At 36.4% G+C, this 12,516-nt stretch overlaps 2 protein-coding genes across 2 annotated transcripts in view; one reads left to right on the forward strand and one right to left on the reverse strand.

Moving 5' to 3' along the window:
• The window catches only part of LOC107728616 (nicotinamide phosphoribosyltransferase-like), a 17,384-nt gene extending 8,851 nt beyond the window's left edge, over positions 1–8,533 (reverse strand). Inside the window, exons 1-5 of the mRNA XM_016538857.1 lie at positions 8,280–8,533; positions 5,253–5,388; positions 3,999–4,102; positions 3,720–3,848; positions 1,289–1,447 (exon numbers count right to left, since the gene is read on the reverse strand). Coding sequence (XP_016394343.1) covers positions 1,289–1,447; positions 3,720–3,848; positions 3,999–4,102; positions 5,253–5,388; positions 8,280–8,330 — 579 coding nt within the window. The 5' untranslated portion in view covers positions 8,331–8,533. The remainder of the gene's footprint in view (positions 1–1,288; positions 1,448–3,719; positions 3,849–3,998; positions 4,103–5,252; positions 5,389–8,279) is intronic.
• Positions 8,534–11,528: 2,995 nt separating this feature from the next.
• The window catches only part of LOC107728598 (calcium-dependent secretion activator 1-like), a 111,552-nt gene continuing 110,564 nt past the window's right edge, over positions 11,529–12,516 (forward strand). Inside the window, exons 1-2 of the mRNA XM_016538825.1 lie at positions 11,529–11,794; positions 11,937–12,294. Of these exons, the coding sequence (XP_016394311.1) occupies positions 11,959–12,294 (336 nt within the window). The 5' untranslated portion in view covers positions 11,529–11,794; positions 11,937–11,958. The remainder of the gene's footprint in view (positions 11,795–11,936; positions 12,295–12,516) is intronic.

Here is a 12,516-nt window from a genome sequence, read left to right on the forward strand (position 1 = left end):
ATGTCTGTCAGCCATCAGTGATGGACGATGGCATCGTCTATCGGCCCAACCCTAGCACACTGCATTGCTTGCATTTCAAAAGGTCAGGTCTGATCTTCTTTTGATTAAATAGAATGGCCTTGTCTCATAATGAATCGATTTTCTGCTTTCACCAAGTAATGTCTGATTTCATTTGCCCCAGGAGACCATGCTTTCTTTAAAAGCACTGAAGAGAGAAAGACCACGTTTGGCTTGAGCTTTGATTTCAAGGCTAAAAAAAGAATAAAGGTAGAGATTTTAACACCAGAGGCACTTCCTGTTTGACTATTTCAGTGTTCTTCAGAATGTGCTGTGAATGGCTACAGAAATGAGAACTTCAGGGTAAAATAATGTCATGCAATCAGTGATTGAAAACACTGAAAAATCATGAACAATCAGTTATTTTCTAGCTTTCTATATAGTCTCTTAAGAGTCATAAAACATAAAAGATTGTGTTTTTGTAAGTATCAATCACACAACACAACAAAACAGACTAATTGGTTATGAAAACACAAATCCAGAATTACTAGCAAGGTACCATGGTAAAACAAAACATTGTAACAGAATGGTGTTAGGGCAATGCTTTAAATATCTCACACAATACTGCTTATATTCACTGTGCTGATTCAGTGTTATTTTAGTGTTTTTATATAATATTATAGTATTTATTAATATAAATTACCTTTTATTTTTATATTTACATTTTAATTTTAATTGATACTTTAGTGATTTTGCTGTGTGCTTGTCATTTTATTTATTTATTTTTTTTTAAATACTGCATCCATATAGCATCAATTAATTGTTATTTCTAATTTTAGTACTGCAGCGTAAACATTAATTTCAGTTGGTTAGGCAACATTTTTAATTATCGTTTATGTTCCTTTTTTTAAGTTTACGTGTTTCATTTAATATTGATATATATATATTTTTTTTAAATTTCAGCTTTATGTCAATTACTGAAAATAACTTTTAAAAGTTTGGTCACACTTTAATTGAAGGTCCAATTCTCGCTATTAACTGCGACTTTTGCCTCAAACTCCTAATTTGCTGCTTATTAATAGTTAGTAAGGTAGTTGTTAAATTTAGGTATTGGATAGGATTAGGTATGTAGAATCTGGTCATGCAGAATATGTGCTTTATAAGTACTAATAAACAGCCAATATGTTAATAATAGGCATGCTCCATACTAAAGTGTTACCAAAAGTTTTAGTTAACAATAACAACACTGTAATGACCAGGAAGTGTAATTACCAATCCATGGCCATCATACCTCTTGTGAGGACACCCCTCTGTAGCCAAAATCATGTAGTTTGATGTCCAGACTTTCCAGGCTCCCTGACGTGGCCTTCAGGTGCTTGGCCAGAATCTTTTTGAACTCCCTGGAGATTGTTGCCACGGTGATGGGGTACCACATTTGGAGCAGCATTGTCTATGTGGACAGAATGTACACAATCACATGTACGTCAGAGAAGACTAAAGATGGCTTGTAATTGCGCTCACAATTTTCATAGCCCTAACCATTTAAACCACAACTCATTGATCTGTGGCCCCTTAAGGACGTGCACATCAGGAACTGACAAAGACAAAGAATTCTGAACCGTTTGTGTGGTTCTACATGTTTTCCTCCAGTCTTGACATCAATACATAAACTGTGCACATTGATTAAGCTGACCGAATGCCAATAGGACTTTTCAAGCAACAGGCTAACAGGCAGGATCTAAATGTTCCAATCAGGTTTGGCTTAAATTGTTTGTGGTATCTTGAATAAAAGACACTATTTTAAGGTATTAAACATGTTGTTGACATACTAGTGCATGTTCTTCAAACACAAAATAATCATAAGCATAAATGTAGTTTCTTTTGCAAGTTGCAGTCATTTAGCAAGCTCTTTTATTTGAAGCAACTTCCAGTTCATTACAGGGACAATCGACACGTAAGACAAGTGCGTTGCTCAAGGACATCTACATTTCATTTACTTAACAGTCACTTTTATCTAAAGCAACTTACAAACAAGGGACATCATTGAGGGAGAGCAAATTATCATACAAGAACCAATAATACTGTACTGTACAGTACTGCAACATTACGTTTCAAGAGTACAGTAAGTAAAAGTGACAAAGGCTAAAAGAAAAGTGTCATTGATTGTGGTTGATGCAAGTTTAATTTAATTTCTTATGGAAGACTTAGTGTCTTAAGCTGCTTCTTAAAGGTTTTGATGTTTGTGATGGTCTTAGCAAGTCAGGAGGGGGTTGTAAGCTTGTTCTACCACTGAGGATCAGAGAGAGCGAAGGATCTGGAAAACTACATTGTATCTCATTGTGATGGAACTATCAGGAACTGTAATGAAAAAATATTGCATACTACAATGTTCCAGTGGAACAGTCGAACATGGCACTTTCAACGCCAAGTGGCAGGCCTGATTCCCAGGAAATGCATGTATGTAATATAACATGTCTAAAATAAAGTGTTTGTCAAATGCATTAATAAATATAAATATAAATATTCAACCTTTATGTTTTTTTTATTTATATTAGGAAAACGAATCAATCACAATGTTCATCATGGATTACAAGCATGCATCTTTAGACCTGGTAGCCAGAAAAACACTTTGTCTACATAATGACAACAGTAAGAGCTGCTGTGGGATTCTGCAGGGCTGCAGGCCAGGTCAGTACCTCACTGACCCCACCAGCCTGTCCAAACCTCCCTCAGTTTTTGGTCCAGGATTAGCAGCTAGGAGCATGCTGGAAATCAAAGCCTGCTGTCATCCTGAACAACAGTACGGCAGAATCATCCAATATGAAGTAATGTGCCGCACCATCAGGTTTACGGACTATTCTGACAGTCAGACATTCAGGGGGGCTTTGTGCTGCTGTTAAAAAAACTTTTGTACTAGATATGGCTCATTTCAAATTGTGTAGTGTCTCAAACAAACGTGAAAAACATGAAAAAAATATGTAATGATCACATGATCATAAAGGGATCCGTTAATAACGGCTTTGAAAGCACCCTTTGTGAAGGAAATCATTAACTCGCTTTAGTTTGATATGACCCTTTGAGTAACATCCCTTTTCTCGCAACATTTTTCAAGGTTGATTAAATGCTGTTTGGACTTTGTCCTTAGATTAGACTACCATTCAACAATTAGGGTCTGTAAGATTTTTATTTCAAAAGATTTTTAAAAGAAGTCTCTTATGCTCAAAAAGACTGCATTTATTTGATCAAAAATACAGTAGAAACAGTATTATTGTAAAATATGATTAAAATAACTTTTCTATTTAAATATGTTTTAAAATGTCATTTATTCCTGTGATTACAAACTGAATCTTCAGTGTCACATGATCCTTCAGATATCATTTTAATATGCTTATTTGGGGCTCAAGAAACCTTTCATTATTATCAAAAAGTTGTACCGCTTAAAATCTTTTTGAAAACCATGATGCATTTTTTAGAATGCTTTATAAAGTTAAAAAGAACAGCATTTATTTGAAAACAAAATTTGCATTCTTGGAGAATAAAAGTACTAATTGAACAGTAGTGTATGTATTATTTTGTAAATATTTATTTATTTGTGTTCTTCCAACAATTTTTGAAACATTCATTTGGACATTGCAGAACGACTAAATTACTTTTATACCATTTGCAATATCTGCATTGGCTTCTGTATAAAAAAAGCAAATATGAAAGAGGACAAGTAATACCTCAATATAATTGGTGAGCCAGAAGAAATCTGGATCCGTGTTCTCCACAGTGAAAAGAACGTTCCCTCTGGGAATGATCTTCCCCTCGGGAACTGCTTTGATACGGATTGGAAGGCGGCCATCATATTTCTGACAACACAATTAGGAAAAGGAAGAAGGCAGGTGGTCGTTATCTCCATGTGCACTCATCTCCGGAACAAAGTAAGCAGACTTCAAAGTCATGTAATGGTCAAATATCTGAAAAGAAACTTTGACTTTGATATGAACTTCTGTTTGTACCTCTAAAACTTTCCTCCATCCCTCTTCATCGAACACTGACTGTTTAAAGTGCATCTGATAAAAGACTTTTGCCTCCTGAATCTTTTCCTCCGTGACAACTCGACCTGCAAGATATTTATATAAATACATGAGCTCAGAGATATTAAGATCTGTTTATAAAGCATATGCTCTTTTGAACATGTCCAACATGTAAATACTAAACTAGCAGGCCATTTAATGATACAGTAAATGCACAGTTTTGTTCAGTAACGATTATCAAATGTCAATTTCTCTGTGGTTATAAATGCAAAGTTTACAACAGCCATGACCTCTTTCAGGGAGAATGCAATACAGTGCAATGTCTTAAAATTTAATAAAATATTCATTGTGTTAAGAGTGAGTACAAAGATTTTGGCAGGAAAGAAACGTTAAATCAGTGGAGACACAGAAAAAAAAAAAACTGCTGCCGTTCACACATTCTGTTCATGGTTGCAGTTTGAAACACAAACCACAAAATACACACTTTCCGGGTTGGAATACTTTAAATGAAATGGGAAGCTTAAGGGGAATTAGCCTTATGTAACTAGGTTGTTTTTGTGGACTTAATGTAGTCTTCTTGTTTTTACTTTCTCTAACATTGCTGGTCTGTGTTCATGACCACTTTTATAAAAAATGAAATGGGTAAAAGCATAAACCTCGAAGGAACAATGACAGAATTGTCTCACCTCATGTCATTCCAAACCTGTATGACTTTCTTTTGTGGAGCACAAAAGAATAAATTATTAAAAAATGTCTTTGTCCACACAATGAAAGTCAGATGGGTCCAATGCTGGTTTAAACCCCACTGACTTTTAATATATGGACAAAAACAGCTAAAAGATTTTTTAAAATATCTTATTTTGTTTTCCACAAGACAGTTATAGTTTTGCAATGACACGACAGAGAACGAATGGTTTACAAATTTCATTTTTACCCAGGAATAGTTTCAAAACTCTATGACTTTTTTCTTCTTAAATCTTACATTTTTAAACTCTTGCAGCTTGTTTTGACTGCATGCCCGTCCTTTATAACTGTTCTGGAATGTGTGCTATTATCAGTTTCGGGACAAGTTTTCCATTACCCAATCAGGTGAATGACATTACATGAAAAAAAAAACGTTTTTGTAAATGTACAAACTCAAAAACAAACAGTACGTCTATGTAAGCCAAGTGGAACTTTACAAATGTTTTCTGATCACTGAAGGGGTTACACAATGATGAAAGTAGTTGGAATTACCTGCTAGGTACTTCTTTAGAAGATACTGGAGGCCAAAAAACACCACCTCGTTATACTGTTCCCCCTTTTTGTGCCGACACTCGAAATAGGAGTACACTTTACTGACATTGGGTGGGTATTGCTTGTAGTGGGTAATCTGAAAAGAAGAGAGTAGCGTTGAGTATCAGAATTGTTTACACAATCACAAATTCACCAGGAGCCTGTTTCATAAAACAAGTTTACCAAATAAGCCAGGCTTATTTCAGTTAGTCTGACTTATTTTGAACCAAATCAACTGACAATACGTCAGACTAACTGAAATAAACCTGGCTTATTTGGTAAACTCGTTTTATGAAACAGGCCCCAGTACTTTTATTAATTATTACACTATCGTTCAAAAGTTTGGAGTAAGACATTACTCCAGTCTTCAGTGTCACATCCTTCAGAAACCATTCTAATATGCTCAAGAAACATTTCTTTTTATTATCAATATAGAAAACAGTAGTGGTGCTGAATATTTTTTGTAGAAACTGTGTATGATCAATAGAAAGTATAAAAGAGCATTATATATTAGAATTATAAATATTTTGTAACATTATAAATGTCTTTACTGTCACTTCTGATCAATTTAATGCATCCTTGCTTGCTTTAAAAAAAAAAACTGATCCCAAACTTATGAAGAGTGTTACACTGTTACATTATTACATTGAAGACTACAGGCCTGTTATATTTTTAATGCACAACTGCATTGCTTCCTCATTCTTGTAAATCTGTCAGCTTCAAGCTGTGTGCATGGATCTCATGGCATTTCATCAAAGTCTTGTTTACTGTATGCTGATACCGTCAAGCTACAGCTGGGGTGGGCTGAAACAGTGTCTTGATTTACAAGTACAAACCTGCCATTACATCCTGGACACAAATTTAAAGGGGTCATATGATGCGATTTCATTTTTTCCTTTCTCTTTAGAGTGTTACAAGCTCTTGGTGCATAAAGAAGATCTGTAAAGTTGCAAAGACTAAAGTCTCAAATCCAAAGAGATATTCTTTATAAAAGTTAAGAGTTAGCCACACCTACCTAAAACGGCTCGTTCGAACACGAGCAGCTGGTCTTCGATGCCCAGTGATACAATCTGCATAAACAACACGCGGCCACTTTCTTGATGCCCATAATGGAGGGCTTAGTTTTGTGTCCTGTCTCCTTCAAAGCAAAACAAATTAAATATATTTCTATCTGCTTCTTAAGAAACAAATAATGGTCCATGTGATGTTCCATTAGTTTGGTTGTCCAAGATCATTTATCAGATCAACCCTGAAAGTCTATTTTGCTTATATAAAGAAAAAGACAGAATTTCCATGTGATTTGTAAGGTATGGAAAGACAATCTGCTATGGATTTTTTTTTTTGCAAATTCTATGTAGACTTCTAAACTGGGCTGAATTGTAAAAACTATTATTGGTAATTAAAATCATGATCAAATTAGCACGCAATTAACACAATGGCCAAAATAATTATGCAAGACATGAAAGATGTGAAAGATTTTATGAATGCTGGGTGTTCCACTTCATAGGAAATCTGCTTAGCTTCCTGCGGAATTCTGAGTGGACCTGATCATCAACCCAAACCTGAGTCACTCATCAATGATACCTGGTGCAACCTGTTTAGATTTCTATGTGCCACTTGAGGAATGTTTTTTGCGTGGTGTAACAACAGTGCATTCTACATGGGCAGGTATCAAAATCTCATTAAACAATTAGTTATCCTATTATAAGATCAAAAACACGTTAACATTTCATTTTTGTTGTGTGAGATTTCAACATAGATCCAGATGGGATTTGTGGCTGGTTGTTTTGTGAGAGGTTAAAGACTAATGTGAAGCACAAAGATAATTACACAACTTTGGCCAGTCAGCATTGGCCAAGGTGGAGAATTAGAGAGGTAAAATTCTTAAATCTGTTGTAAAGATCATTAAACCCAGCTAAAGACATTTAATAATTACAGCCACATCCCAAAAAGCTTTGAGCATTACACAGTATTACATAACGTAACATTAGGTAAAACAGATTTTGAAAAAAGATGCAAATGCAACAATTGTAAACACACAGAACTATTTTGTTTGTAAGTGTCTTGTTACATGATAGTAGTAGTTTAGAGTTCTGTAATACTACATATATCAAATCATGCTACTTCAGATATGGTAGTTTTATCTTTTGTTTTACGTGTTTTAACTGATTCCTTACCTGGACCTTTGACAAGGTCAGACTGTCAAAGTGAACTTAAACAACTCTAATCGTGTGACTATTTACAATAGCCTTGCAAAAAGTTCACATAAAAGCACTTTCATTTATAGCTGATAACTAAAATATGTAAATTCTGATTACTGATATATTACAGGTGGGGTTAAATGGGTTACTGCCCAATTTTACTGTGACTGGTTTTCTAGACTGTGAGATTTAGTTATTTAGATTTTATTTAAGGTTACATGAACAGTACATGTACATTTACATTTACATTACATTTAGACATTTGGGTGACGCTTTTATCCAAAGCGACTTACAAATGAGGAATAATAAAAACATGTAAAACATTACGTCCTTTGGAATGATGTTGTTATTGTTATTATTATTATTAAATAAAACTATGTGGTTTTCTAAAAAATTTGTTTCGATTCCTAGATTACTGAGTGACGTGACGTCACGCGCTATGGCCTTCGGCGAAGCTAAAAGCTGCACGAGGTCATTCCGCATAAGCCCCGCCCCCTGCGTTTAGCGTTCAATGAGTGGGGCATTTAAAACGAACGTGAGTTTACGCAGATTCCCCTCATCAAAACAAGAAGATAACACAATAATCGCGATTTTGCCATACCTGTAGGTTATTCTGAATCATGTTTTCATTTACATTTCATCGATTTACAAGGTCATAGTTGGTTTTATCCCCACATATATGTAACGGTTAAGCATAAAGGGCTAACGTTACTGTCAGAACAGGCAAAGTTCTGTCATTCGTCTTTGCGTTTCTGTTGTTAAACGACTCGAGCCAGGCGATTCTTACCTTATAAGAGTCCGTCGCAAGTAAAAAATTGAAATCCTGGGCTGCCATCATCGAGGACAAAGTAAAAGCTAAACGGTGTCGCTTCGCTCCGGTATGTATGTGATCCGAGCCGCGTGACACCAGTCTCGATAATCTTCTTTTCAATACCTTTCGGGTATGCCAGGAGAAAATGTAATGAAACGCGATCACCTCAGTATCTTGTGTATGTGAGGGCGCGCACGGATAGGTCGCATCGTCCAGTATCAGAAACAACGGGGTGGAGTCAGGCTGCACGTATGAAAGAGACGCTGGCCTTACGTTCGGTGATGCAAATGTGGGCGGGGACATAAACTCCGAAAGCGCCTGACTATCTGAAGCTTGAAAAAGCTGCTGTGCTTCCTGTTGCTTTCAAAGAGTTTCGTTTTCTTGTAAAGGCTAATTAAACTATGGACGTAACGTGGCAGGCATTATTTGGACAAACTTTTAGTTTTGCTTTCCCTACTGTAAAAAACTAAACAAAAACTTAAACCAATATAATGGTTTCATCTTGGCTGATTTGATAAGTTTTGGACACTTAGTTTAGGAGACCACCTTAGATCAGCAAAACTTTTAAGCTATTTCTCAACCAGGTAAACATAGGCTGCATCTTTTGACACATCAACAAATAACCTTTGTAAGAGTGGTTCATCACAAACTGATTTTTTCTGCATAGTTTTAATGTAATCTTCATTCATTGTTGATAGTATTAAGTGAGTACTGATCCAGCAGGTCTACATGATATATAATTTACATTGGAAAAACCGCCTCAGGCTATCTGTACAATAACATATCTAATCTCTTTTCATATCACAAAAGCTTTCAAGCCAACCCTGCCTTGATAGGGAACAGTTTAAAGTGAAAGTGAAAGTGACGTGACATGTGGCCAAGTATGGTTACCCATACTAGGAATTAGTGCTCTGCATTTAACCCATCCTTAGTGCACACACACACCGTGAACACACACCCAGAGCAGTGGGCAGTCATTTATGCTGCGGTGCCCGGGGAGCTCAAGGGAGCTCAATTTGCTCAAGGGCACCTCAGTCGTGGTATTGAAGGTGGGAGAGAGCGCTGTACATTCACTCCCCCCACCTACAATCCCTGCCGGTACGAGACTCGAACCCGCAACCTTTGGGTTACGAGTCCGACTCTCTAACCATTAGGCCACGACTTCCCCGTCCAAAGACCATAAAAGACCATAGCGATTAACATTCAATTACACAGAGTCACTCAGAGAATTTGTAGACATTCAGTACACTCAGAAGCCATACATCAAATAAAATATTGTAACAATTCTAGTATTTTAATCATCCAATGTTCACGCAGGATGTCCATTTTTAGGCCAACCAAGAAGGCTTAGAATTTTTTTTATGAGATTTTATTTGTGAGTGAAATAAAGTGTGTAGTTAACATTACTTGAATTACAACATGCAGTCATACCTCCAGCAGTTTTTTAAAGGACTACAATGGTTGTATAATTAAGCAAGCAAATACATATCATTGTCGTAATCGTTTTTTTTATTTTTTATTATTGAATTGTTTGAATTGTTTTTAGCTTTATTTTTTTTTGTTTTGTTTTCATTTAAATGTTTAGTTTTGAAATGTTGTTGTATGCATTTGTCATTTTTATTTAATTTCTTTTATTTTCTTAAATGTGTATATATATATATATATAGTATCTATAGAGTTTTAGCTTTTAGTTTTAATTACTTTTTCTTATTTGTAAGTCGCTTTGGATAAAAGCGTCTGCTAAATGACTAAAAGTAAAAGTAAGTAAAGTAATCGTAGTCTTTGTTTAGGATCCTGTTAGCTACACAGCTTTACAATAGATCTTGGTTGAAATAACCACTGACTTGAATTTAGTCTTAAATTCAAAACAGTTGTTCTAAAAACCCCTAGAAAATGGCTCAGAACAGTTCCTCTGGCTTTAAAGACATTTTATTCTTATTCACTGAAAAAAAAAAAGGTTATGACCTGAAATAATAAATTATATTTTTGACTATATAGTTTTAATTTAATGAGCCCATCCCAATATCAAAACTTGCAGTCTTGGCCACTTGAGAGTGTGTGCAAGCAACAGGAAGTAAGTGAAAATGACTGGCCCATGATAAATGCCAGTGCCCTTTATGCCCACTAAATCCATGCTATCTCTAATACACTATCTCTAATACCACTTCAGAGCAGCATCGGAGGATAAGTGTATGCCATCATTCATCACGTTAAGAAACTCACATGCTCCAGAATCACGTGATGTTGAGGAAAACTTTACAGTTAGATTTTACATAGAATTTGGAAGTAAAATGTAAAGTGCTGCACATTGTATTGATGCTTTTTATCACTTCATTAGTGTGTGCTACAAACTACTGATCAGACAGTTTATTTGAAAGAACTGATGTTCTAAATGTGTAAATAAAGCTCCGTAGAAACTTTACTTATATTTCCTACAACTTTACATACGTATCATATAGTTTTCACGTTCAAAGAGTGCAAGTGTGAGGGACAGGCCCAGTGACTGCCAAAACATAAAATAATATCATAAAATCTAGTAGAAATTACAGAAATTAATTTCTTTTTAAATGGATGGAAATGGTGCCGATAGCCTTGTGGGCAGCTCTCTCTCCCACTTCGCTTCCTGTTATCACACTGTCCTATAAAGGCAAAAATGCCAAAATATAAAATCTTTTAAAAAATGGATGGAAACAAAGACGTTACTATAATTACTTTTTTTTTTCATTTTTTTTTTTTCAATGTTACTGCTTACCCAGATAACATACATTTCCGGGCCTCATTTGGGTCAAATATGGCACATAGAGCTCAGTTCTGGCCAGATTTGGCCCACACACATCAAGCCAGTTTTAGCGTGAGATGTGGCTTAAGATCTGGCCCGTGTGTGACAAACCAGTTTTAGTGTGAGATGTTTTCATTATTAATTATGCCAAATATGGAATAATTTTACAACTGGTTTGGAAACCAGTATGAAAAAACACAACAACAGACAACAGTGCAGCTGGATTAACCTAAGTAAAACCAGTAAAAAGGAAGTCATGGATAAATTCCTAAAGTTCTATACTATGAAAAAGATTACATTGATTGTCTAATGTTTCAGGAACTGCTGTAGTTGTTAACGGTCGATTAAACGTGGTGAACATCGTGCGCGAAGAGAAACAGCGATAGTGCTGTCGCGGAAACCACGTCAATGACCCCCTCCCCCTCCAGCTTCAGTTCAGAACCACGGTCAGCTCTCCGCGCTGGCTGCTCTCATTATTGTCAGTATATTGTTAATACCGTTCGGTACTCAATTGAAAGACCGCCGGGGGAAACCAGAAAAACAACAGCCGCGAATTTTGTTGTTGTTTGTTTTTACGATCCTCCCCGTGTTATCTTCCATTAAATCCGTTATGGTAAACGCAGAGTTAAACGAAGAAAACACGTAAGCAGCAACAATTTAATTCGGTGGAAGACTACTGGCTGTTGGAGCAGCTTTTTCACTCGTGCTGAGGGTAAGTGACACTTTTGATGCAGCGTTTGGATTGTAGGCTGTGGAAAAATAAGCGTCTTCCGTACTTTTCGTCCTCTGAAGCGAGTTACGGATGTTTTGTTACTAAAAAAAGACGCCACTTGATTTCTCAATTTTGATTTCAGAGAAGCAAGAACTTACATTAAAATGTTGGACCCATCATCCAGCGAGGAGGAGGCGGATGAGGTTGTGGAAGAAGAGCGCAAAGTGGTGGCGGCGCCCAAGGCTGGTGGTCCTCGGGTGTCTCCAAGCAGGACCAGCGAAAGCTCTGGTGGGTTGCAGCCAAGCCGAAGCACCAATGCCCGACCAACGAGCCCGAGCCCCTCAGTGGCGATCGAGAAGGAAAAGGACGATTTGGAAAAGATGCAAAGGGAGGAAGAAGAGAGAAAGAAGAGGCTTCAGCTTTACGTCTTTGTGATGCGCTGTATTGCCTATCCGTTTAATGCGAAGCAGCCGACCGACATGGCAAGACGACAGCAAAAGGTAAGAGGGCAAAGTCACATGCAACAGATTGCTGTTGAAATGAAGAATTGGTGAGCAGCACTCTTCTGACTGTGCAAAAACAGAATTGTAGCATATAGTAGATGATGACTGATTCAGCGCTAAGCTGAATCAACATGAAATGCATCAAATTAACTCATTCCTATTTTCCAATGCATTAAAACTCGAAATTATGCTTTAATTTCAGAGTTTTTTCTCTAAAAA

This window comes from Sinocyclocheilus rhinocerous, unplaced genomic scaffold (genome assembly GCF_001515625.1).
Source record: "Sinocyclocheilus rhinocerous isolate Xijiao unplaced genomic scaffold, SAMN03320098_v1.1 scaffold757, whole genome shotgun sequence".
Taxonomy (NCBI): Eukaryota; Metazoa; Chordata; class Actinopteri; order Cypriniformes; family Cyprinidae; genus Sinocyclocheilus; species Sinocyclocheilus rhinocerous.